This window comes from Saccoglossus kowalevskii, chromosome 4 (genome assembly GCF_978046115.1).
Source record: "Saccoglossus kowalevskii chromosome 4, keSacKowa6.1, whole genome shotgun sequence".
NCBI classification, from domain to species: domain Eukaryota; kingdom Metazoa; phylum Hemichordata; class Enteropneusta; family Harrimaniidae; genus Saccoglossus; species Saccoglossus kowalevskii.
The window spans coordinates 8,444,165-8,470,238 of record NC_140644.1 but is presented as its reverse complement, the minus strand read 5'-3'; the positions used below and the strand labels follow the sequence as shown (position 1 = coordinate 8,470,238).

The window sequence follows — 26,074 nt, the reverse complement described above, 5'->3', positions numbered from 1 at the left end:
TTTTTTAATGCAGGAATAATTTATATTGCAGATATATTTGACATTTGTTGTATGTTGACATTGTGCTGTAAATAATTTCTATTGTATGAAATAAAGGATAGTTAAAAAAAAAACTTTTAGTTTACACACTCACGGATGCTTATAGGTTCATAATTTTGCCAATACACACATATTCTGGAGTATTATGTCATTTAATGACAATATCTATAATACGAGATTACTGAGTTCTTATATCACAACATAGTCTACATCTTTGTTCTATGCAATATAATCACCATGGTAACTGTCAGATGTATTGGTTGACAACCATTTTCCCTTAGGATGATACTTTCACTAGCTTTTTTATGTATTGCCTATTTTATTACATGCTGATTAATTTTATTTTATTTTTTTGTCTCGGAAACGAACACTGTGTCGCAATATACAAATGATCGCGGTGTGAATGTACAATATGGCATTCGCAATGCTTTGCATAGTATAAACAGCACGACGTGACACGGGCGGGTGTTCCGGCCAATTTATCGGTGTAGATACAATTCCATGCATATTTAAACATGGGCCTGCGAAGATGTCCGTAAATTGTCGCCGTATTAGCTTCAATCACTGTACTTCTGTTTTCACACTTTCATTATACACATGTTGTTAAGCCTTTAGCAAGCGGTCGGAGTGATCGTACCCCACCAAAGCGCACCACAAAATATCACGGTAGTGGATACTATATTATATGTGAATTACAGTGTCCACACTTACTGTGCTTTATAGCATGACACAAGTTATGCAGGTTTATCATTTATAATAAAAATCATAAATCAAGAAAGAATGTTTAATCCAATTAATGTTGATAAACGAGGGACGCCCTCAATCAGAATACTGCAACCACAGACTATAAGAACGACACAATAGCTGACTATAGTTAATTATTATGCCGACTGACAATGTAATCCAAAGGTGTCAAAATGGACAATTAGTGAACATAATCAGTTAGTTGGTGAATATCTGTTGCAGGTGTTCATTGACCTTTAAATATATCACGCTGTTACATTGTTTTTTCTGACGTATTACATTTGAGAAAAACAAATATTCTGATGTGAAAACACACCTGCGTACACTTAGAACTAACCAACATAAAAACTAATATTTTTCAATGAATTGCTGACATAAATTAAAGTTGATGCATGATTTGGTTGTAATTCGTTCCCTATAATTATCAGGCCTGTGTCCCCGGTGAGAAGAATGACGCTGGGGAACCACTGCACGCTGCTCATCTTACTTCCATGATTGAGACAAGTATTAATCAGTGTGTGGCTGTACATGTGTCAGGCAATATTCAATGTTCATTGTTAGTCACATATGATCAATGAGTCAATATCATCACCGAAATACCTCATCGGTTATGTAACCACATAATCGGACTGTCATTATCACACACGCACATCGCTGTTGATGACTCACTCGTAACCGTTCTTGTTATTCTTTGATTAATGAAACATCATTAAACTATTTTTTTACGTGAAAGTGTCATTGCCATCCCAATATTTTATAATAACTGTGCAAGCACCATATCGTCGGAATCAGGCTTTAATACCTAAAAATGTTGGGAGTGGTCTCATTGCGCTTTCTCATAACGTAAGGAGTTAAAAATATACGGTGGGATTAAAAACTGTTCGCCCTATGCAGCTATATTTAAAATGTGTAGAATTGATTTCACATTTATGGTAATTCCTAGAAGCTAGTACCATAACCTTTTTTCAAACTGGTCATTTGTGATGTTTTAATTGAAGTCCGCATTTCACACAGACAAACGATCTCAGGTCGAAATCCACGAGGCACGTTGTAAACGACAAAAAACACATTGCTGATTGTAAAAATGTGTGTGTCGACATTTAAGAAATGTGACCAGAAATTCAATATTTCTAATTTCTATGTTCAAATATTGTTTCTTTTCTACCAGACAAATTCACTAACATTGAATTCCACAAGGAATATGAAAATCATGAAACTACCAGTGACTTACGAAAATGAAAAAAATGAAACCCGGTAATGTTAAAAACTCCACATTATCGATTAGTCTGAATCTAATATTGAATAACTCATGTAAATTTTCAAATGAAATGGTCGTTTATACGAGTTTTTAACTCAGGGAGGAGGACACCTTCTTTGTGAGAACGGATATTGACCTCATTCTGTGCCTATAATCTAAACTTAAAACACAAACATTTGCTCAGTCTGTAGTTATGCCATAGTACTCCTTAGTGAGGAATTCGCGATATTGTCTCAGATGTTGTCTTATTCATATGTATTTTCTCTGTAGTTCTGATCCGCCTTGCATAAGTTTGAACTTCCGCTGTATCAACAACTATCATGAAAGTTCAAATATTCATATGCGTAAAGACATTTCTCTACTTCGATGCACAAGGGCGCTATATATTGTGAACAACATTATGTTGTGTTAAACGCAAGAACAGTTAATGTAGGCATGTTGACAAATATGTTCTATTCTGTTCTATAAATGTATTTTCCTATTGCAAACGTTGCTCAGCGTCCGGGAATGGACCAAACTGTCAATATCAGGCGTTGAATGCTGGCATGAAATACGGCCTCCGTGAACACCAAGTTTTGAGCGAAATATGGTTAAAGAATATGTATTAATGAAACACTTGTCGTCGATAAAATCGGAGAGGTTGTTGACTTGTTCAGAATTTCGTAAGCACTGTAATGGGACAGTGGTTGCCGTTGTATTCCAAGAACGTTGTTTAAATTTTCAAGAAACATATCAATGTATGGAATCAGGCTGCCAGTATTGAATGGAAATTTGGTAGATCACTCACATGGCCAATCTATAGTGGATATTACACAAAACAGACATTCGGTTTGTTCGAACCGGGCCAGTGTTATAGCGTACGTGTACTAGAGGAAATCGCAAAAAAAGTTGATTTGCACTTGAAGAGGACTAAAAAAATCAGACGGTTGGCATTTACAACTTTATTCCTTATATAGAGCTGTTTGTTTGTGTACATGTATTATACACTATCTTCCTTTGATCATTTTTGACGTGCGTATTTTGAACGTTCCGTGATCTACAGCATTTTGTCTTCTAACACTGAAAGTATGAAAAATGTGCTGCTTTTTTATTGAAAAATGTGCTGCGTTTTTATTGAAAAATGTGCTGCTTTTATATTGTGTATTAATTTTACGTAAGACATACTCGTCTTTGTTCACATGTATTGAAGATATGTTAAGAGGCGAAAGAATAAATGATAAATAATCAGAGATAAAACTAGTAGATTAACATGCATCATATACATAAAGTTTTGAATATATTTAAAATGTTATTGAGTGTTATTGTGTTAAGTCAATATTTCTTTTACTGTTCTACATGGTCATTTTTGTTTTTCTACCTCGCTCGTCTTTATAAGCGATGATAAATAACGTCAAACCTGTCAAAGTTTGGTATAATAGGTCAATGCCATATCGTTAGATGATTTTGTAGTTATAAAAAAAGTTTAGACAATCATACGCATTCTTTTCCGATTTGAACTATGATTTCTGAATGACAAACAATTTTAACGTTTAATTTACCAATCGTTTAATTGTTCAAGTCTATAAAACATTCGACTTTACCGAGTCTTGGAGTTGATTTAACGTTCATCCACAAAGTATAACAAGTTCATAAAGTAGTTTTATTTGGGGGGTCAATCTAAGTGTAGTCAGGCTTGGGCTGATTTTGTGAAAACTTGAAAGGATGGTCACACCTTAGAAGCTGGAAAAATCTGACTAAAAACCCGTTCTCATTGCTGCTATGACAAGAGTCTACAAAATTGTGTGCGTCGCCCAGTGGGTCGCTAATCAGGCAACCTGTTTTTTTATTAAATTGTGAAACACATGTTCCTGACAGTTTGGAATAAATATAAAATTCGCCATATGTATTTCTTAATTTATGGTCCACCGAAAATAACAGAGGTTTTTGAGAAATTTACTGTACTGCAAGTAACGAACGACTGTACAACCAAACAAAGGCCTTGCGTGGAAGTGGTTCATTGATAGAGGGCGCAAGTTATTGACAAAATATACCTATCCCCTGCCATTAAATAATATCGACATGCTATACATCCTTGAGTCATGTGAAACACGACATGCTTGTAAACACCAGTGTATGTATTTAAGGTTAATAACGGCCTACAATATATGCTACAGAAAGTCGCGTGTATGATTTGTTGTAGAGCCGAAAACGCATAGTCCGATACGGATTCTTGTGTTCCCTGTGCTACGGACTTCGACGGCGTTAGTAATCGATATAGCATCATACCAGATTGATATACATAAGAATATTTAGTTCGTCCGACTTTTATATCGACTGAACATAATAGTTTCTCACAGTATACTAGTAATTTGCTATTGTATTTGAAGTTAATTATGTATTAATTTAATGCCTTCGTACTACCACAGGAGGTTGTTATCGGATACACTTTTGAAAAACATGCAACAATGTGCAGCGAATACATATAAATACTTGCAGCGTTTGCAGAAAACTAGTTATTTATGTAAGACATACTCCACAAGATACCTTGTATAAGCGATCTGTACATCAAGATGTTCAAAGGACATTGTTGAGTAACTAAATCCATGAGATAACTGGCAGATTGTGTAAAAAATGTAATTGACGTGGCAACGAAAACAGAATCTTTGTTACACGATTTGCCAGTCTGACTCATGGTTATATCGTAGTGCGTTATTGATCATCGTATCTCTTTATAAACGTATCCCTATGTTACCAAAACGTTCTTGCTCATCGGATTGAATCTAAGAATTAGTTTATAGATAGCATAAGATGGTACTATTGTCATGAACACTATCGTTGTGTTCAGGGATCAGGGAACTTCGTCTCGCTTGGCTGAGATAGAGACACGTAGAGATACCAGATTCGACCCAAATGAATACACATATTAAGTTCATTACAGACAGTCCAGTTTTATTCACACAAGCAGTAAGCCGAGGTAACCCCTCGCTGTACCGTTTTATCGTCCTCCCTTCTTTTTACAAAAGTTTACAAACTCTATATTAAAAAGTGAAATCTCTAAGGCGTGGTAGAGTAACCATACGAGCAACCAATCGCTGCAGTACTTGGCACGATCGCGTGATTACCAGGGATGTGTCTCGGCCTTGCGAAGTCGCCACTACTAAATTCAATAAGTAAACAATCTATTTATCAAATTCCTCTAATATATGTTTATAATCTCTACCCTAAACATGAAAGTTATTGATTCTAAACAATAGTCTACCGACGTGTGAACCGAATGTGCGAACGTGAAGTCGCTATCATAACACTATTGTCGTATGTGGTCATACCCAATATATTTCGACAACTGTTATTTTTTTTCGCTTTGATTGGAAAGCATAGTGTGAATGACAAACTGGAGTTGTCTTATTTACCATAGTATCCCGGAACTATTTAATTCATATTATTCAAGATACAGTTGGTAGGCTGTACATCATTGACCTATCTTGACCTTTCAATAAAACACGGATATCCCTGGAAAAATTATGTACTTCTATTTTCGTTCAAATGAATTTTAATCAGCAGAATACTATACAGTGTTCACATAATGTTTCTGAAATGTAAAATGTGTACATATAATTGCATACACCAAATTTAAATTTATATACTGTTAAGGTGAATTACATACACTGCTGATTAGAAAACACTCATAGAACGCTGAAATACGCACATATAAGGGGTTTAAGTACAAAGACAGCTTGTTACATATATCAAATGTAATTACACAATCGACACGTCATGTTTCAATGTTTAGAATCAGCTGTTTAATGTGATCAATATGTTTTATAGGATCATTATAGAATTTGAATATACACGCATACTAGAACCCATATCACAAATTATATGTTTGAATATTTTTAGGCACCTGAGTGTGTTTTGTAGTGAATAGAAGTATTTGTATTTGTATTTATTTATTTACACCAGAAAAAGAAAATATACATAACACAATTAATTTTTCCTTTTTACCACTGCAAAGGATTCTGGTGTGGGTCATGGAAATAGCTCATTTGAGCTAGTCGAGTCCTAGACCCGGAATAAGAAATAATATTGTACTGACGTGCGGATTATCATAAATTTATCATATACACATATTTTATACTACCAGTCAATTAGTCAGCTTGTCAATCAGTTAATCAGTCAGTCTGTTGTAGTGAGTTGTCAGCCAATAGTCGTATAATTAATCTGAATATTCAGATATAAGTTCAGCTTTCAGACAATTTAAAAAAAAATATCTACTAATATTGGCATTTTGTAGTTCTGGTTCTAGTGAATTCCAATGCTTAATTGATGCAAACTTTATGTTATGCTGGGTTATAGAAAGTTTTGTTTTTGGTATAGAGAGGCTACCACTTCTATTTATTTTAGTGGGATAATTATGAGAAGGAGTGTTGATGTAGGTATCAGGACAGCGTGCGAAACGATTTTTATTTAAATCGAAAATATATAGACAAGAGTGGAATTTACATAGTTTATGAATGTCCAGAATTTGAAGAGAACGGAACAGTGTTGCAGAATGCGAGTTCCATTTTGAAAAAGTGATAAGCCGCACAAGTCTTTTCTGGAGTCGTAGAATCGGTTCAAGAAGGGTAGGATAAGCGTTTCCCCATATTTCAACACAGTGCGTTAAATGTGGAAGAATCAGGGTACTATAAAATAGAATAAGAATATACTTTGGGACATAATGTCGAATTTGTGAGATTATACCAATTTTAGAGCTAAGTATGTTAGTGACTTTGTTAATATGAGATTTCCAGTTCAAAGACGAATTTATATTGACACCCAAGTAAGATACTGATGTTACGCCCTCTAACGGTACATTGTCAATTTCTAGGGATCCATTAATATGAACTTGTTTTTGTGGAGTTTTAATTACCATATAATTTGTTTTGTTGGCATTAATTGTTAGTTTGTTAGCTTTACACCAGTCAACGACTTTTTTAAATTCTGTATTAATAGTATTAAGATTAATTTGGTTAGATTTATGTGAGTTGAATAGGTTAGTGTCATCTGCAAATAAACGAAAATCAAAGGCATTGGTACTGGAGTTAATATCATTAATATAGAGAAGAAATAATAGAGGGCCAAGTATTGAACCCTGGGGAATTCCACATTTAACTTGGGTTGGGGGTGATACGGTACCATTGACATCCACTGTCTGGAGACGATTTTCTAGATATCTGTGAAACCATTTAAGTGGCAGGCCCCGAATCCCATAATGCTCTAATTTTTGTAATAAAATGTGGTGGTCAATTGTATCGAATGCTTTCTTTAAATCTATAAATATACCAAATGTGATGTAACCTGCGTCCATTTGTCTGTGATGTCAGTAATTAGATCTAGATTAGATAAGTATGAAATCAAATCCAACACATGCCTCAATATTTATAGACTGTTATTTTTCAATTGCAAATATTTAGTAGTATTCTACAAGACCTAACTCGTGGATATGGTGACGAGTTGTGTATTGATTATAATGATCGTAATAACCATGTCTTCCATCTTTTTCCGATTCATCCCACTGCACTAGGATTTCGCCACGCTCACTCCCGACCACTGTACCAAGTACACCTTCTCTCACATGCTAATATATAAAACATAAATACATGTTAAATTGAAAGCGTGATTGTCATGACGCAAACAACTTCGGTGCGTCAATATTGATAAATAATCACGTATTCAGCCGGAAAGTTATGACGAAAGCTACATCTATTCTCGGCCGCGTTGTATATATTATTTGTGGAACAATGAGTTCTGTTTGTATCAAGGAACGTTTTTATGAATATCTTATTAGTACTACGTATATTTAATAGCAACAATTATGAATCAGGCATATTTTATCACGATGTCCGATATACCAAAATTATCAGCTTTTTTCTTATATGCTTGTTAGCAGCCAGACAATATATAACCCATGTACAAGTCAAAATATATATAGTAAATAATAAATCGGTTTGATATATGGACATATAATTACCTGATGCATGTAATATCCTGTCTCTGTCCGATACTTAACTCTGCTACCTGTCTTTATTTGTAAACCCATGTTTACTTCAGAAAAAATATAAATATGTAATGTCAAACATGTATTCTGAATAATTTCATTTGACGACCGTGTTACAAGGGCTCCACAGAACCATCAATAAAGATTTGATACACACTAACCCGAAATACATTATACGGCTCTTTAAATATTGTGCTTTAACAGAAAAACATGTGACACAACATTTGTGCGTATAATATAAATAGAACCAACCCGCCTTAATTTCGATAAGTGTACTCAATATTGCCTACCATAGAACATACAGGTAGTATAAAACGAGCAATCAGTATCTACCTTTCTAATTACTTTGTTTATACGAGTGTTTAATTATGCGTGCTAGCAGGTATTCATTGTATTCATTCATATTCGCATGTGTTAATATTGCAACTTCGTGATTGTTTAAACCCAATGGACCATAAGTTCAACTTGTATTAGATCGTCGAAATGTAATAAGTTACACCAAGACTGTCTACTCATAAAATTATCACGTGTTCCGAGTGTCCATAAACTTGTATATTTACAGTAAGCGCTTACCTGTAAACGCCATTATCTCGAATGGTCATCCTGGTACGTTGATATTGCCCACTGCTATGACTAGATAGTACTTCCCTTCCTCGGCAGCGCTGAACATAGAAATATTGTAGATACCCTCATTATGCGTAACTTGTAGCTGTTCTGTTGTAGCTTGTGAGTATATTCTCGCTGATATAATGCTCAGCTCATTCGATGTGTATGGCAAACCATTTGTATCATCCACTTGTAAACGAACATTCACCTTCTCGCCAACAAGCACTTTTTTGGTATTTTATAACCTTCGACGAGCTTAACAGAGTTTATGTCAACTGTAGATAATGACCCGACACTATTATTTGATTGTTTGATTGCTTCCGCAGGTGAGAATTTGTAAAATATTTTCTTTGGGTCATGAATCTCTCGAACGGCAAGTATCTCCTTAATACGAGTCGTGGTCTTCTTAAATTCAGATGCAATCTCTGCATCATCTCCGTATTCCATCAAAACGTTGATAAAGTTTATTGTACTGCCGCAGCCTTTCCTAGCCATTTCGTACCGATCTACGTTACATTCTAGTTGTTTCGTTATATATGAATATTCCTGTTTCAGTGTGGTGAGCAAATCTTCCTCATCTTGTTTTACTTTCTTTAAAAGCGCTTCTGAGTAATTCTTGATTTTTGTAACTTCTTCCTCATAAATTTTCGTCAAGCTGGCAAGCGTTGTCGTAGCGGACTCTGCCATTGACTTCAATTTTCGCTGTTTCTCGTCTAGTTTTACAATGGACTCAGTTAATTTTGTATTCAATTTCTTTGCCGCCTTGTTGAGGTCTTGGTGTTTATGGTCTGGTACCCGGTGATTTACTACAGTACATGCGAGGCAATTTGGAACTTCGCATGTCTCGCAGAAGAACTGTAAAACGTTCTCTTCGTGACCTTTGACATTACAGTAGGTAGCTGGCCGATATACCGACACTTGTTCGGGGTTGGTATTACTGTAGATGTCGATTGATATGAAGCGATGCCCTTTGGACACCCTAAGTTTCCGATGCGTTTTGACACACCTCTCGCATAAATTAGATACGCAATCAACACAGCGCTGAATAGCGGTAGCCTCTTCACAACCATCGCACATCTGACCCTCTCTGCTATTCTCCGAACGCCGATCACGGGCTTTGATGAATTCCACTAAACCGTTAATCACGTGATTAGATCTAAACGCTTCTGTAGCAACGGTCCCATCGCAAGCCCCACCATATTCTTTTCTACACTCGGGACAGATCAGCCCACCCTTTCTTGACACCAGCTTGTCGATACATTCATCGCAGTACGAATGCAGGCACGGTAATGTCTTGGCATTCTTATAATACTCTAGACAAAGACCACAAGTTAGAAATTCTCTGCCAATCTTGTCAATGTCGCGGGAATCTGAACCACACGCCATCGCGAGTTTACAAACGCACTACTGACCACAGGGAGCCCAGGAACTATAATCAACTGTAATACGCAGTCTCTATGAGCGGGGGGGGGGGGTATCGGCTGGTATCTAGTGTAAGAAATAGACAAGGGATGAAGGCTCCAGCCAGCTCACATTTTTTAAACTCGAAAAAACAGACGAAAAAAATAAAAAATAAAATCTAAAAAAAATACCAGGTTGAAGAATATTAGTTGCTCCTTCGAATTTCGCCAAAGCCTTACCTACATTTTACCGATATCTGCAGAATAAATCAAGAAAACTACACAAATTGACTCAATTTAGGAATTCCTAACGGTTAGTCCGAACGCACGACACCGTTGGAGGCGTGGCCTGTTCAGCATTTGTCAACAACCAATCACAAGACTGGTTACGAACTAGTTGAGCAAGGCTAACCGAGTCGTGACCTCGATGTGGTTCGTAACCAGTCTTGTGATTGGTTGTTGACAAATGCTGAACAGGCCACGCCTCCAACTGTGCCGTGCGTTCGGGCAAACCGTTAGGAATTCCTAAATGGAGTAAATTTGTGTAGTTTTCTTGATTTATTCTGCAGATATCGGTAAAATATAGGTAGGGCTTTGGCGAAATTTGAAGAAGCAACTAATATTCTTCAACCTGGTATTTTTTTTATATTTTATTTTTCATTCTTTTCGTCTGTTTTTTCGAGTTTAAAAAATGTGAGCTGGCTGGAGCCTTCATCCCTTGTCTATTTCTTACACTAGATACGAGCCGATATCCCCCCCCCGCTCATAGAGACTGCGTATTACAGTTGATTATAGTTCCTGGGCTCCCTGTGTACTGACGTGTGCATGAACTCGCCCACTGCAATATAGTCCCCTTAGCCTGGTCGTAATAACGCCATTCCCATTATATTATAACAACTTCCTACTGAGTGACCTTGTGCAAAATGTATGAGTATATGTTTGTGGTTAATTTTACCAACGAATCAACGGTTGGTACCAAATAAAAGGATTATGCATACATATATATTTCAACACTGTATCACATACGCGATCTTAGGGTGTACGCTATATGTCGCGTGATATCGTTTCCAGGAAAATGTTGAGTCATGTCATGCTTTTAAAAATATGGTATTCTTGGCTGATAGATTATTGTTGCGCAGTGATTCAGTCGTGCGAATCTAGATGTAAACCAATCGGGCACTAGTTTAAGGTAATCACAATGGAAAATATTGAGAAAACTCACCTTCAATGACTGGTTTCTGGACAAAAACAGAGCTTGCTGTGTATAGAGGGGCGACAAGGGGTATTTTCGTAAACTGTAATCAATTGTTTTTATTAAATGTAATTCAAATTAATAAAAAACGTAAATTTGTAGACATGGGCAAGGTGTAATTCTTTGTAAGCGTATAAAGCATTTTCAAAATTAAATGTCATAATTCGCACGCAATTTTCAATTTTGATTCTTAAACACAAATTATCAAAAATAGTATAAAAATGTAAAATTAGGAATTTGCTTTATCTGTAAAGTGTAATAAACCATTTTTTACTGTAAATGAAACTTTCATTTTATTTCCTGTCAAAACGTAAAATGCCGTAAAAAAATTGTTGCTTCACCAGTGTAAAAAAAATATTTGTCACTATATGACTTAAGGAAAAAATTGTTTCCATCAGCAGTTGTCGTGTCATCTCTGAACACAGTAGATTCACTTGAATTACTGTGTCATAAGAATATGCCAATTCTTCCTGCCAAGATAAGGGGGCACAGAGTAGAAGAAGAAACTAGGTCATATATAAATGGATGTCAATGATTCTGGTTTGTGGATTAATTAATAGCAAAGGGGAAATAAATATCTGCATTTCAATGTTAAGTTCAAAAACAATTTTGCATTTAGATTGTATACCATATATGCTCTATTAGAAAAGCATCTCTAATAGAAGCACGTGTACGGCAACAATTGCATTGATTGTATACTGATTTATTAAAATATGATGTATTTTGACCATAGAAACATTTCTGTTATTTACATAAGAGCATGCGCTACTAATAGAGCAAATACGGTATTGCATGCAATATCTCTGACAATTTAGCTGTTTTAGTTTAAATACATTTTACAGACTAAAACAGAAACATAGTGTGGATCTAATTTTCACTATGTTGTTTTAAGACTCAATGCAACCTATAGAGAAAGCTGCATTTTCACTGGAATTTATTTTGCAGAAAATTGACTTCAGGTAAAACAGGGAAAATAAATGCCACGGTATGTTATGTGACCACAATAATAGACAAGATACATTCATGATTGTATAGAACCATGTTTCATTAAACAGGTAATAAATAAAATAAAATAATCAGACGTCTTATCTGAGTCACTCTCCGAATAAAAACGGTACTCCTGAAGGGACTACTTTGTTTGCTCTCAGACCTCATTTGCATATGAGTTGTGGAAATACCGATTTTGATTTCAGGGACGAATCAAAATAAACTGCAGTACATATGTAATAATAAAATAAATAAAATGTAATAAAATAAATATTAAAATGAGAAACAATTTTTGTCAGCAAATGTTTCACATCACACTCTTACAGAGCAATCTCGTTCTGACCTACAATCCGACTCTCACCACCCACCTCACTCACCCCTACTATCTCATTCTCACCACCCACCTCACTCACATCCACTATCTCATTCTCACCAACCACCTCACTCACACCTACTATCTCATTCTCACCACCCACCTCACCCACACCTACTATCTCTTTCCCACCACCCACCTCACTTTCACCAACCATTCCACTCTCAACACCCACCTCACTCACACCTACTATCTCTTTCCCATCACCCACCTCACTTTCACCAACCATTCCACTCTCACCACCCACCTCACTCACACCTACTATCTCTTTCCCACCACCCACCTCACTTTCACCAACCATTCCACTCTCACCACCCACCTCACTCACACCTACTATCTCTTTCCCACCACCCACCTCACTTTCACCAACCATTCCACTCTCACCACCCACCTCACTCACACCTACTATCTCTTTCCCACCACCCACCTCACTTTCACCAACCATTCCACTCTCACCACCCACCTCACTCACACCTACTATCTCATTCGCACCACCCACCTCACTTTCATCAACCATTCCACTATCACCACCCATCTCACTCACACCTACTATCTCATTCGCACCACCCACTTCACTTTCATCAACCATTCCACTATCACCACCCATCTCACTCACACCTACTATCTCATTCTCACCACCCACCTCACTTTAACCAACCATTCCACTTTCACCACCCACCTCACCCACACCTACTATCTCTTTCCCACCACCCACCTCACTTTCACCAACCATTCCACTCTCAACACCCACCTCACTCACACCTACTATCTCTTTCCCACCAACCACCTCACTTTCACCAACCATTCCACTATCACCACCCACCTCACTCACACCTACCATCTCATTCTCACCGCCCACCCCACTTTCACCAACCATTCCATTCTCACCACCCACCTCACTCACACCAACCAAATATCGTAATTTTTGTTATTATAGGTATACATTACATGGATTAACCTTTTTAGTCCCCGGGGACTTATGTTTTGACCTCTGTGCGTCTGTGTGTCCGTGCTTCAGTGAGTCCGTGCGTGGGCCTGGACCTGTATCTTAAAAATGCCTCGACCAATCACAATCAAACTTCACACATACATCATACATGATATTATACATATGCACATCAATTTGTTTCACAGTCTAATTCAAGATGGCCGAATGGCCATTTTTGTGCTAACAAATCATCAAAATCAAGCATTTCACGGCTGTTTACAGATGGATTTTGTTCAAACTTGGTATATACGTTGTACATTATAGGACCTTGATGCACATCATTTTGTTTTTCAGATAAGATTCTAAATGGTCGACTGGCAGCCATTTTGTTTTAATGAATGTGGTTCTAGTGCCATATCTGTGACTGATTATGTTCAAATTTTAAATATTCATTATAAATCGTGTCATAGATACAGATATATTGGTTTGACAATCCTACTACAAATGGCCGAATGGTGGGCATTTTTGTGCTAAAAAATCATCAAATATCAAGCATTTCTGGCATTTCTGGATGGGTTTTGTTCAAACTTGGTACATACATTAGACATTATGGGTTCCTGATGCACGTCATTTTAGTTTTCAGATCAGATTCAAAATGGCCGATTGAGAACCATTATGTATTAATGAATGCAGTTCTAGTGCCATATCTCTGATATGCATTGACTGATTATGTTCAAATTTTATATATTCATTATACATGTATTCAAAATAGGTGATTTTGTTTTAATTAATGCTGATCCAGAGCAATATCTCTCAATACTCAATTGACGATCAGATCCAAATGTCAATCATTTTAATGTTAAACAATCATCATAATCATATTCCTGACATGGTTATTTTCCAGCTATATTACTATAAACAAAACTATATATCTTAAATTCGATAACTAATGGGGACTGTGCCATGCATGGCTTGTTCAAAATGGGTCATTACACATCAGCATTCAGATATGGAAGGAAAAGATGGATGTTTATGATGGTCTGAGGAACCAATCCTTATCAAAGTACCAATCCATCCCACCTGGCAGTAAAATATCAAGTCTTTGCTACCCCCGTTGAAGATGATGAAAAAAAATGTTGGATATAGTGGACTATTAAAAAAAAATTCAAGCAAACCTAATGATAAAAAAAACCTCCAAACACATTTGCCTTTCACTGAGCTGACCTCCCCCTCAAAAATCAAATGGCCCAACCCTAATCTGTACCAGCTACCCCCTTGCCCCTGTATAGTATTTATATAAGTGCTACTTCCTGTACCAAACGTTATATTAGGTGATACCGTGACCTCTCTCTAAGCATCATGGGAAACACAATGGAGGATAAATTGGAAATGGACCTAATGGACGTGTGCATTTACCGATAATATTTGTGTTCAAAGAGCTACAGCTTGTTATGTTTTTTTCCCATTTATTTATTTAATAATATTTATTTATTTATTTATTTATTTATTTATTTATATAAATTTATTTGTTAGTTAGTTAGGTAGGTAGTGAGTTGGTTGGTGAGTGAGTTAATTAGATAGTTTAACACGATTATTTAAATACACTGTTAATTTCTCAGTTAACACGCATTGACAAGGTGTTTACGTCAACCAATACATATGGAAGACACTTTTCAAGGAATCATATGGTATGTTGAGGTCAATATGCAAATGAGGGACAATCATATGCACATTTGTACTGGATATATTTTTTCATTGATAAAATGTCTCCATTTTTAGGAAAGCTCATTTTTCTCTGAGACATATACATTAACTTTGTATCAACTACTCGTGCTGTCATTATTATAATTTCCGAAATATACACATCACTGAAAGATTTGGCCGTCATGAAAACCCTTTTCAGAGTTATAAACAAATGGTTGTCGTTTGAAACCAGAGTTCTAAATCAGACAAGTGACATTCATTTCATCACAGGGTTTATTTCATTACGAGAACATTGTATCTGATAAAATATATTTTGGATGTTAAGGTTAGTCGTCCTCTGCAGAACTCTTGGCTTATTAGTTTTGATGAAAGAAGACAATGTTTATTTGAAAAGTTACAGCTAAATTACGTTGCACATAGAGAGATTTATAAGTGTGAATCATCTTAGAAAACGAAATTCATTAAAATTTAACGCAAAATTAATGTTCATGGGTCCAAAGAATGTGAACAAATAATTTTATTGGATATAACATGATATTATACATATTTGTGATATGACTTGACCTTGACATGTCCGTGAAGATGTTTTTGTACCCTTGGATACAATATTCCGTGTTAAATAATATATAATGGCCTTTTTTGACTTTTATTTCGGCCAATCTGATCTATGGGGGTTATTCAGTAACTATGCAGATTTGTATTTGAATTTGACCTGACTTTGATATTTATGGAGTAATATATTCTTTCAGCTGGTAAAATTACAAGACGAAAATAAACATAAACTTTTAGTTGGCATTCGAAGTTTGACCTTGATATGACCTTCACATAACCAATTAGTTAGACACCCCGAGACATATTTCTATCAAGTGCGTTCCATTGGTTTCTGAACAATATATGTTTGCTTGCACACACGCACGCATGGTCGTGTTAATATCAAAATGCATATACACCCACGTTAGATTGCAAGACATTCATTGGCTCAATCACTCTTACTTAGAGGTTGTCAGAGAGGAAATAGAATGGAACAGAAGCAGAGGAATCATTACTATATCAAACGGATCATGTTGATATAAGAAGCCAAACGTAACTGAAATGAACAAGTAATCGTGCTGTACTGTGTTATTTGGAATTGAACTTTGATCACGGTTTGTATAAATCCCTTGGTAGCCCATCAGTAAGTGAAGTTTGTACAGTTGACACTCATGCGTTATTGCAGGCGATTATCACATTGCATAATTAATTTATGAATATTCATGAGCACGACCGAAATGCCCGAAAGCTAGGGACTGCCATAATATTTCTGGATGTTGTGTTAGACTATGATATTATTCAGTGACAGTATGTAAATTACATTTCTAGTATTTATTATTTTATTACAATCGTATTATTTATCGTTTTTAGAAAAAAAAAACGATTTGTACATTTTGTCGTTAGTCATATAGTTACTCTTTCCACTATACATGCCTGTTTTCTCCACACTCTGACAGCGACAATGAAGTACGATGAGGCGCTTACTAAACTACAGACAGCGGCCAAGTAAAATAATCCTTTAAAACTGCCTGTTTTATCATATATCCAACCTGTGAAGACATAATTACAAATAAGACACTAGTATGCTGCATCTGTATGGTACTTTTGGTAATTGAGCTTTACCGTTCTAGATTCACCCTTGAAAAACATAACACACAATAGCATCAACACAATAATGGCATGTGAAGTGGAAGCAAATCAACATGTACATATTATACTGGTATTGAACAACGATAACCAACTGGCGTCGTACCTGTTTAGACTATCGCGTGCGAGGGCCTTGGGTTAGGGTAGACTCTAGGATCAATTAGATCTTAGTGTTTGTGTATATGTCTATATATCTGCCCCACTGCTATCTCAAGAACCAGATTTTAATGAAACTTGGTACATATATGCTCCAGATAATTCTCATACCTGATTAGATAGCTAATGGCCTCTAAGAATCCAAACAGTGCAGAGTAGTTTATCGAACAGGGTAATTGGACAAAATGTACTATTGTTATGCTTCAGTTTGACAATGGGTGTCGAACTCGTATTAGGTTATATACCGGCTGACCGCGTAGATTTTCACCGTAATAATAACAATGCTTATACTCTCTACAAGCACGTTTAAATAATTTGAGTGAACTGATGCAAATTAACTATGTGAATTGGCATAGATTAAACTGTTGTTATTGTTGTTGTTGTTTTTATAAACTGATGATACAAAATAAACAGTTAACGATGAACTCGTATGCTAATTAGCTTATTATTATGCACATTGTAATTTCAAAATAATATCATAATAGTCTACACAGTATGCATGTGTTTAAGTATTAATCGAGTGGCTTAATAAGTCGACACGACATATGACAAAACAATATGATTACAAAATTGTTAATTAGATAATTAAAATTATCTGCTTGGATTGGTACAATAGCACAATATAGATTAGATGCACACATCTGCGGAGATCACGTGGAGACATATTTTCCACCTTAAATGGCCGTGGTCGTCGCGCCACACATCCTCCTCGAGATATGGGACTATGACTTTTGCGTAGACCAACGAATACAAATTGATACGTTACCAAGCTTTAACTAGGTAATTTCTTTTGTGATTGCAAGCTATCGAACGAGTCACGGACAGTAATTTTGTGCACGTTACGCTCAGCTCAAACGCGTAATCAGGATTTTCATTAGAAAAACGCATTGGTTTGTGGGGAACTCAACGAGTATCAACACAAATATCGCACATCTGCTTCTTGACGACCACTGCTCTTTAAATAATGTTTCAATCTTTCGTGTGCCTTTTCCCCACGTGATCACAGCAACCATTTGCGTAAAAAGTCTGATATTGGATTCTTTAGATTTACTAGATTTTCGAGAGAAAAATTCTTACCTCCAGTTTGTGAACCAATAATGCCTGCAATTCCAAAATACAACAAAATAATTCCATGTCCGCGTGAATAATTTGTGGCTCCCACCATTTCGTTTATACTCACATAAAGTGAAGGCGAGTACATCCCATTGCAAACTCCAACGAGTACACACGAAACAACCATCACGGGGAAAGTGGTAGCTACAGCCATTGTAACCTGGGATACTCCCAATATGAGAGTAAGTATTGGCAAAATATATAAGGCCCGAATATTATACCTGTCTATACACCATCCTTGAATAGTTTTAATTGCCATGCTCGTAATACCTACTGTTGCAACTAAGAACGTTGCTTTTAGCTCCGTAACTCCAATTTCAACTGCATGTGGTATGATCAGTGAAAGCGAACTAAAGTAACCCAGAGCTCCGAAAAAATTAGCGAACATCATCAAAGCAAAACCATGATGGGTACAGTGCAGTCGAAAACCCAGACGTTGAACTATTTTCTTGCAACAACCATTCGTTGACTCGTTCGGGTTTGGATTTACTTTGTCTTGGCTGATTACGTTGATTGGGCGCATAACTGTGGCACAAGCAAATGCATGTGCGTTGATTGCAGACATTATCAAGAATGCTCCCCGCAATCCATATTTATCAACAAACGTTTGGATCATAGGAGAGAACAAGAAATATCCCAAATCACTTCCGAGACAAGCAATCCCTGTGGCAAAGGCAAAACGTTTGTCGAAATATTTTGCAAGAATCGGTAAATGTGCTGTATGCAAAAAAGCATGTCCAATACCTGTTAGGGAGATAGTGTAACTATATCATTATTGTGACACGGTAACTTATACACTGTATACTATATGCAATTCGACGAGAGGAAGAACAATCCTTACGCCTCTAAATGAAATCCATTCGAACAGACAGGTTGTTCTGACGTTACTCTTCAAGATATTCAGTGTGGTTATGTTATGTTAATTAGGAAAATTTTAATTGCGAAACTCTGATTATAATGTTCCTTACCTGTCATGACCCCGTAAGATATGTAAAGATACTGCACATTAGAAGCAAAGAAACTCAGGAACAATCCGACAGTTGACAGAGTAGCGCCTATAACCATGGCAGGTCTTGTACTATATCTGTCATTGAAATAAGCACCAACGGGGCCTGTGTGGATGGCAACAACATTTACTTTATTCTTTATTTCATAAATATGTTTGTCTAGTGCATATTCAATGCACATATGAATGTACTTAAATATACTTACACATAAAAAATGAAAAACCAAAGTATAGAGATGTCACCCAAATAATATCTACGGCAGAATCGTCGGTCAAGGTCGATTGCAGAGCTCGAATGATAACTCCAGCCAGAGAGAAAGTTCCAAACGCCAATAGGCGAACCACCATACTACTAAATAACACACACCACCCCCATCCACCATCTGGAGGATGATCGAATGTCTGAGGCTTCATTTTACAGTACACTATTTCTTACTGTGATACAATAGAAATGAAACAATAAATTCACTGTTAAATTACAACTATTTGTAACATCCTAATAGACTGGAATGGCAAGACAGTGTGGCGCACATTTACTACATGCTATTTTCCTGTTATTCGTTCACACATTCGTTCATCTGGGCTTCCGACAAGTCAACTCAATCTATTGAAAGTTAAAGGGCGGTGGTCGTCGTGCCGTGTCCTGTTCGATATGGGACTCATAGCGACGTATACAACGCGTGTAAAATACATTGTTTATTTACATGAAATTCGAACACGCTCTGCGCGACAACCACCGCACTTTAAGCCTGTGATTTCAACTGTAGTGTTTTGAAATCTGTATTCATTGCGGTTTCATTTTTATTTTCGGTTACATAGACAAATATTGCATTGTCTGAGCTTCCAATGTTGCACTTTTCTTGTCTTTACTACCATTCATATCATGTGGAGTACATTAGGGTAGATATGACAGCAGACAAAGTGAAACTTAGATAAACGATTTTGACCTGCCATGTAGAAAGAGTGACAGCAGATATTCGAGACAAGAGACATGAGTAAATACAATCTGAGATCATTTCATGATCAGGGTGGCAAGTGTATTGTGCTGATGTTAACTCTCCTCATTACACCAACAGCAGTTTCATCAACCATCTCTTGTAAGCCAAAGCTATATTGATAAAAGACATTCACTCTTCAAGAACGAAATTCCACCGCCAATCTAGAACCCCGTTCTCAAGCGTGAAGCTCTTTTTGGGCACATCAATAAGGCGTGAGATGCATAGCTTGGTAAACTAAGACGAACACTACTTAATATGACTAATGTAATAAGCATGGGTGATTATGAGATTATGAGCGCCTTCGAAATATCCCATTCAAATTGTCATGATTTTAGTCTTCAGATACATACCTGGGTTATGGAAACAAAATATATGTGTCATTTAGAAGCAATATAATACAAAATATCATGCCAGTATGACGGTCTCAATGAGTCTATTTAGGAATAACAAGCACTGAGAAGAATGGACTAGCACTTTTAGATAGCTTTGAACAAGTGGACTACAACATTGACTTAAGTTGGTCTGAATCAACATTTTAAATGTGTGACTAGTTCCAACTGACATAGCAATTTGTGCAAATTCGCATAGCAATTTAATTGGCATAGCCAGTATACAATAATGTGTGAGTAAACTCGATAGAAAGGAGCTTACCAAGGGCAATCACAAAAGTAATTCTACCTCACAATGGATTGGTATTTTTTTCTTTTGAGCAGAACTGATTATATATATTTTTTAGATTTTGTTCTTGTTTGTGTTCATATTGTGCCTGGTAGTCAAGGGCACTGACCTTGCACTGGAGTACACACTATATGGTTTTGCAGGATAGGACACTCTGTATCAAGAATCGATTTGAGCAATTTGAGAAAATGGTTTTTTTCTTTGATGACTTGCTCAAACCGATAAATATTAGGTACCTTTGTATGCAAGCATAACATTTATGCCTTAACGCATGTTTTAGACCAGGACACATTAAGTACACAAATCTAGAGGTGAAAGGTAAATATATATATACATACAGTGAAGAACATATATTTGAACATATACTCTATTGGAACATGATCATGACCAGTTACTACAAACTTAAGTCAACATAGTTTGAATCAATTCTGCATGCCATGATTAAGTTAAGCAAGTTAATGCTATCACAGCTTGATGCTGTACTTCGTAAATCTGTTGAATATCAAGTAACCATGAGACTCGTTATATACCTTCATGACTACCTATGTAACTATTGGTCGTAAAACTTTCCATTTAAGCGAATCGCAAATCTCACTATCAAACATTGCCATCAGAATTGAGTATTAATTCTTACTTCTGAACATCATCTAAATGAACTTGATTTTCGGAAGCTTGTAAACATTACATTAGTGTCATACACTTTCACTGCTCCAACACTGATACGCTTCTTTTATCAACTGCATTGTCTTGACTTCCTTGCTGATATTAGGGTTGAATTCATTTGATCAAAAGGTTTATTTCTACATTGACTTCATCTTGACTTCATCTTGGTGCGATTATACCTTTTACTAAGCCACTGTCAAGTAAATTAATATATTCAGCAAGCTTATTTCAGAATGTCTTCATCTGATAGCATGTTAGGCTTCATTTCTTTTTTATGAAGAACATTTCGAACATCTTTCTGTAGATGGCAACATATGACTCAAAAACTCAAAGTCAAGGTTTTCGTTACATTTGATTTGAGTGTGGTGCCAACAAGACCCTGGAGACCTTTGCATACCCGTCCTTATGAAGGTTGTTTCAATCACCATTGGAGAAGATGTCTACAAATGTCTGTAGGCCTTGTCTCTGATGATCAAAAGTAATAAATACCATAAGAAGCATAGTTACGATGTCCTGCATCAAAGTAATATGGAATCATGATTCAAACTGTATGTAGTTGTAATGGCCAATTTGTTTAAGTGTCAGCTCTGCAGAATAAAATCATGAGAAACACTGGTTTGATGAGTACATCTACCTACAACTTAGTGGCTCCGCTGGTTTTTGCCTGACAATCTAAAGATCAGCTTATCCTTGTCACGAGCTTCTTGGAAAATATTCTTTATAGGTCTTAGAAGACGTCTTAGTGCACAGAAATATTGAGGATACTTTGTCCTTGCCGACATATGTTCATTAACACCCAAATGTACTGACATACAGTTGTTGATCACTATAATATATTGTGCCATCTGCCTTTTTAGTCTCTCTGCTTCTACCATTGCTGTCATCATGGTATCGAGTTTTATCGATAAGTGATGTGTACACATTTCTAGATAGAAAATTTATACCGTGGCCTTCTTCTCCTCTGCCTATTATTTTGTTGAACCCATTCATGCTGGACACATATTCGTTCAAATAACTTCAGCAAAAATAGGATAGTCCTTTCTCTAGGCCTTCTTACAGCCAATACTTACATTGGCAACATTTAGGACTGAATATATTGCTCTTTCTATAGGACTTTACTCTTCTACTTACAGCGCTATTCCTCTGTTATGTGACGTCAACTGTTTGTTTCCTAACTGGAAGGCAGTATAGCAAAGGTATGTGTAGACTGCAAACCTTTCTGACTTTGTCAACAATTACTTGACCAATTTTTCATTGTTATCTGCAGCAGATGTTAAAACTATTGATGTTTTTTATGCAAGTGTCACTGATCTACGGTAATTCATCATATGTACACAAAACTCCAAATTGGTTCATTTATTAGATGAATTCTTTCCACTTAATACGAGTACCGAGTACAACCTCCAATTGTGTTGAAAGTGTTGTATTCAAACCTGTTATCATGTTGGGAAGCATTAATTTTTCTAACATTTGCACGTTGAAGTGCCATAACGTCAAGATGAGTCCCACTTGCATATTCTTTGGCTATATCTGCATTGGTCATTAGTATCTCTCCTTTTCAATACGAAGTGATTTAAATTTTTGTTGTGTATGCTTTGCAATCCTACCAATGAAAAACTATCCCTCATCCTCACCACCTAAAATACTAGAATACTTGCTTATCCTGCTGCTTTGAGGAGCTTATCACCAAAGTAATTTGACATTTCTCCAAAATTATTTGTACAGTTCAATGAAATTTCTGTTTACATTCTTTCCTCATTTATGTTATAACTTCATAGAATGTTTCATCATTGCTATCTGTTTCCAAGTCTTCACTGCTGTGTAATGCTGAAGATTGGACAGCCATTGGAGCCATAAAGGTTGTTATAATGATAATGATAACGCCCATAAGATGCATGCAAATCAATAACTGCTTCCACTACTAGTGAAATGCAAGTCTCTAAAATGATGTGTGAATTCTGTGCAATATGTTTAGTTGCGTACCACACATCTCCATCGAGAGTGATTTTTGTTGTCCCATTAAAGTTCACAAATGTGACCACAAAATATACAGTGGTGGAGAAAGTCAAATGGTGGAAGCTCAGACCTCCTCCACCTATTTTGAAAGATTTTTGAGTAAACAGAACCAGCTTTTTTTAACAATCTAAGGAGATGTCTGTTTCATCTCTAGGTTGATACCCAAACTCTATGCCAAAGTTTGTATCTGTAGCCTGTTCTTCCAAATAACAGTATAGTCCATTATCTCTAGCAAAAATAAAAATAATTCTTTCGCTTGTTCACTTTAGAAAGACACTTTTCTCCATGATTCACAACTAAAAAAAATAAATCTAATATAATAACATAGTTAGTCCCAGTTCTGTTGTAGTCAAATTGATATGCTTGATATTTTGTCATATGACTCGCTGGCAGTGTTACACAATGTACGGGAAAACACACACAGTAGTTCATAAATTGGGTTGTAATAATCTAATAATCTTGGCCTTATTTATTTGAGGCAATAGACCAGAGAGCGATGGAAGATACAATTCACAGTCATAAGTCATATCATATTCAAATCCTTGAACAATATTACATAAGAAATAATTAATGAATTAACATCACTCAACAATTCTTATATTTCAAACACAATTTGGATTTAAAAATGAAGGACAATAATAAATAGTGTCATTACGACAGTCAAATAGTAAAACTTACCCGTGCAAATACCCACTCAGCGAGAGGTGAAAGGTCACACAGGCGAACCTGAGAGAGCGGTAATTACATATGGTTAGTCTAATGTACTGTTACTGAACATAACGAAACAAGAATATTCAGAATGAGTTTGACATTTGATGTTCAAGATTAGTGTCGCATAGACTGAAATGTATACCCTACCTCGCATATTACCATGGAAACATGCAATTTTATAAAAATGAGCAATGATGCCAGCTTTATCACTCCTCAGATTCTTGATTCAGAGTGTTTAATAGATAAATATGTCAGTATTTAAGTGCAATGTTAGAACAAACAAAAATTTAAATTTAAATACTTCTGACAATTTGCCACATGGGTTTTTGTTTTTTTAGACAATGTCGCTCTATTTCCGATGTTACTATATGGGAACAACAATTCATTTAAACGGCAAATGCACAATATACAATATACCAGACACTTATTATATACATACAGCTCACTGATAAAGGAACACGATTTAATCAAAACACTGTGGTTTATTTAAATTTATTCAAACTCCCCAATCAACAGTGAAACATAATGACTACAGTTTTGTAAAATGTTAATAATTATAAATTATACACGAATATTCCAACACCGTTTTATAAAACTTAATATATTTGTTTCGCTATTTATAGAAACGGTTTGACAATTATATAGAGCATTGCTAGCAGGGTGTGCCCCCTTATTGTTGTTGTTGAGCTGCGATATTTGAAATGAGATGTTATAAATAGCAAATAATGAAGCGATGCATCGGGCAGCGCACGAGGCAAAGTAGTTGCCGGAGTTGCCTCTGTTTTTAATATAATTTGTGTCCCCCCAATCAATATGAAACCGTTGATGTTGATAAAACCGCCTCTGGTGATGGTTTTCATGAACATTGTCGCCTGTCGCCTGCCAAATAGGTACGGCGATCAATGTTGTTGTCCGCAAGCTATGCATTGCTTCGTGTGTTGCTCGATGCGATGGCACGTGAATTGCCTTGTGTAAACCATCTTTAACACGGCCTTTAATTTTGACGTGCATTCTAATATACATGTTACTCACCCACTAACTCACTACAAAACGTTGGTGTTGTGGTTTATATATGCGTCAAATTCAGTGAGTCCGGCACAATGCTACATCGCCGTCATTATGTGAGCAAGTTGGCTTCGTTGTATAAAGCAGGATGTCGAGTCAGGAGATTAATAACTAAAAATATCACCAGGAACGATAGTGATCAGGGTCTTAGTATAGACAATTTTAATATTTGTAGGGATTGGAAAACAGGGTGATCCCGCATTTTCTGCTCTTTTCATACTTTACTTATAGTTAATTGGTAATGCATTGCAATGTTATTAAAATATTAATGGTATATGTGACACTGGAAATAGTATCTGCTAATGACCTAAGATGACTATGATGGTGTGCAACTATCACTTTATGTTTTTTTTATTGTGTGCAACCGTCATGTTTTTGTATCCGACCACCATGTTACGATGTGTACTCGTACTCAGCCTAGTATGTTGTTTATTTACATACAGTTAAATTTTTTTGTACTGGGTGAAAAAAAATGGCCAAACAAACGGATAATTGTTGAGAAAACAATTACAAATGAATACATATTAAGTTGGGAGTACATCAGTCAGGATAATTACTATATAATGAAAAACTGTAGGTTAAAATCCATAGCACTTATTGTTGTACATTGTTGCGCATGCAACTTTTTAAAAATTTTACACTTCAGTCTAATCCGTAAAGATCTCATAATTTTGACTAAGGAAA

The 26,074-nt window shown here is 36.1% G+C and overlaps 2 protein-coding genes across 4 annotated transcripts; both read right to left on the bottom strand.

Annotated features, from left to right (window-relative positions):
* Positions 1-8,867: 8,867 nt before the first annotated feature.
* LOC146746596 (E3 ubiquitin-protein ligase TRIM56-like) lies at positions 8,868-10,049 on the bottom strand. Its single transcript, XM_085498219.1, has one exon. It carries the CDS (start codon positions 10,047-10,049, stop codon positions 8,868-8,870), a length of 1,182 nt encoding a protein of 393 aa, XP_085354345.1.
* Positions 10,050-16,654: 6,605 nt separating this feature from the next.
* Positions 16,655-25,390, bottom strand: LOC146746595 (monocarboxylate transporter 13-like). Of its 3 annotated transcripts, none has more exons than XM_085498470.1 (5): positions 25,358-25,390; positions 19,466-19,694; positions 19,222-19,365; positions 18,218-18,997; positions 16,655-16,887 (listed from the first exon to the last, which is right to left on the bottom strand). In XM_085498470.1, exons 2-5 carry the CDS (start codon positions 19,671-19,673, stop codon positions 16,742-16,744), a joined length of 1,278 nt encoding a protein of 425 aa, XP_085354596.1. In that variant the 5' UTR covers positions 19,674-19,694; positions 25,358-25,390; the 3' UTR covers positions 16,655-16,741. The 3 variants fall into 3 exon arrangements, with proteins under 3 accessions (XP_085354596.1, XP_085354598.1, XP_085354597.1); XM_085498472.1 differs by having other exon boundaries at positions 18,218-18,241; XM_085498471.1 differs by lacking the exon at positions 25,358-25,390 and adding an exon at positions 24,293-24,328.
* Between the last annotated feature and the right edge of the window lie 684 nt (positions 25,391-26,074).

Bases quoted from the DNA above. Each gene is read 5' to 3' on its own strand.
- LOC146746595 (XM_085498470.1), bottom strand. From the start codon at position 19,673: ATGAAGCCTCAGACATTCGATCATCCTCCAGATGGTGGATGGGGGTGG. The intron at 18,998-19,221 runs GTAAGGAACATT...TCTCCCTAACAG, and splicing joins ATCTTACGGGGTCATGACAG to GTATTGGACATGCTTTTTTG. The intron at 16,888-18,217 runs GTAAGAATTTTT...ATGTCTTCACAG, and splicing joins TATTGGTTCACAAACTGGAG to GTTGGATATATGATAAAACA.
- LOC146746596 (XM_085498219.1), bottom strand. From the start codon at position 10,049: ATGGCGTGTGGTTCAGATTCCCGCGACATTGACAAGATTGGCAGAGAA.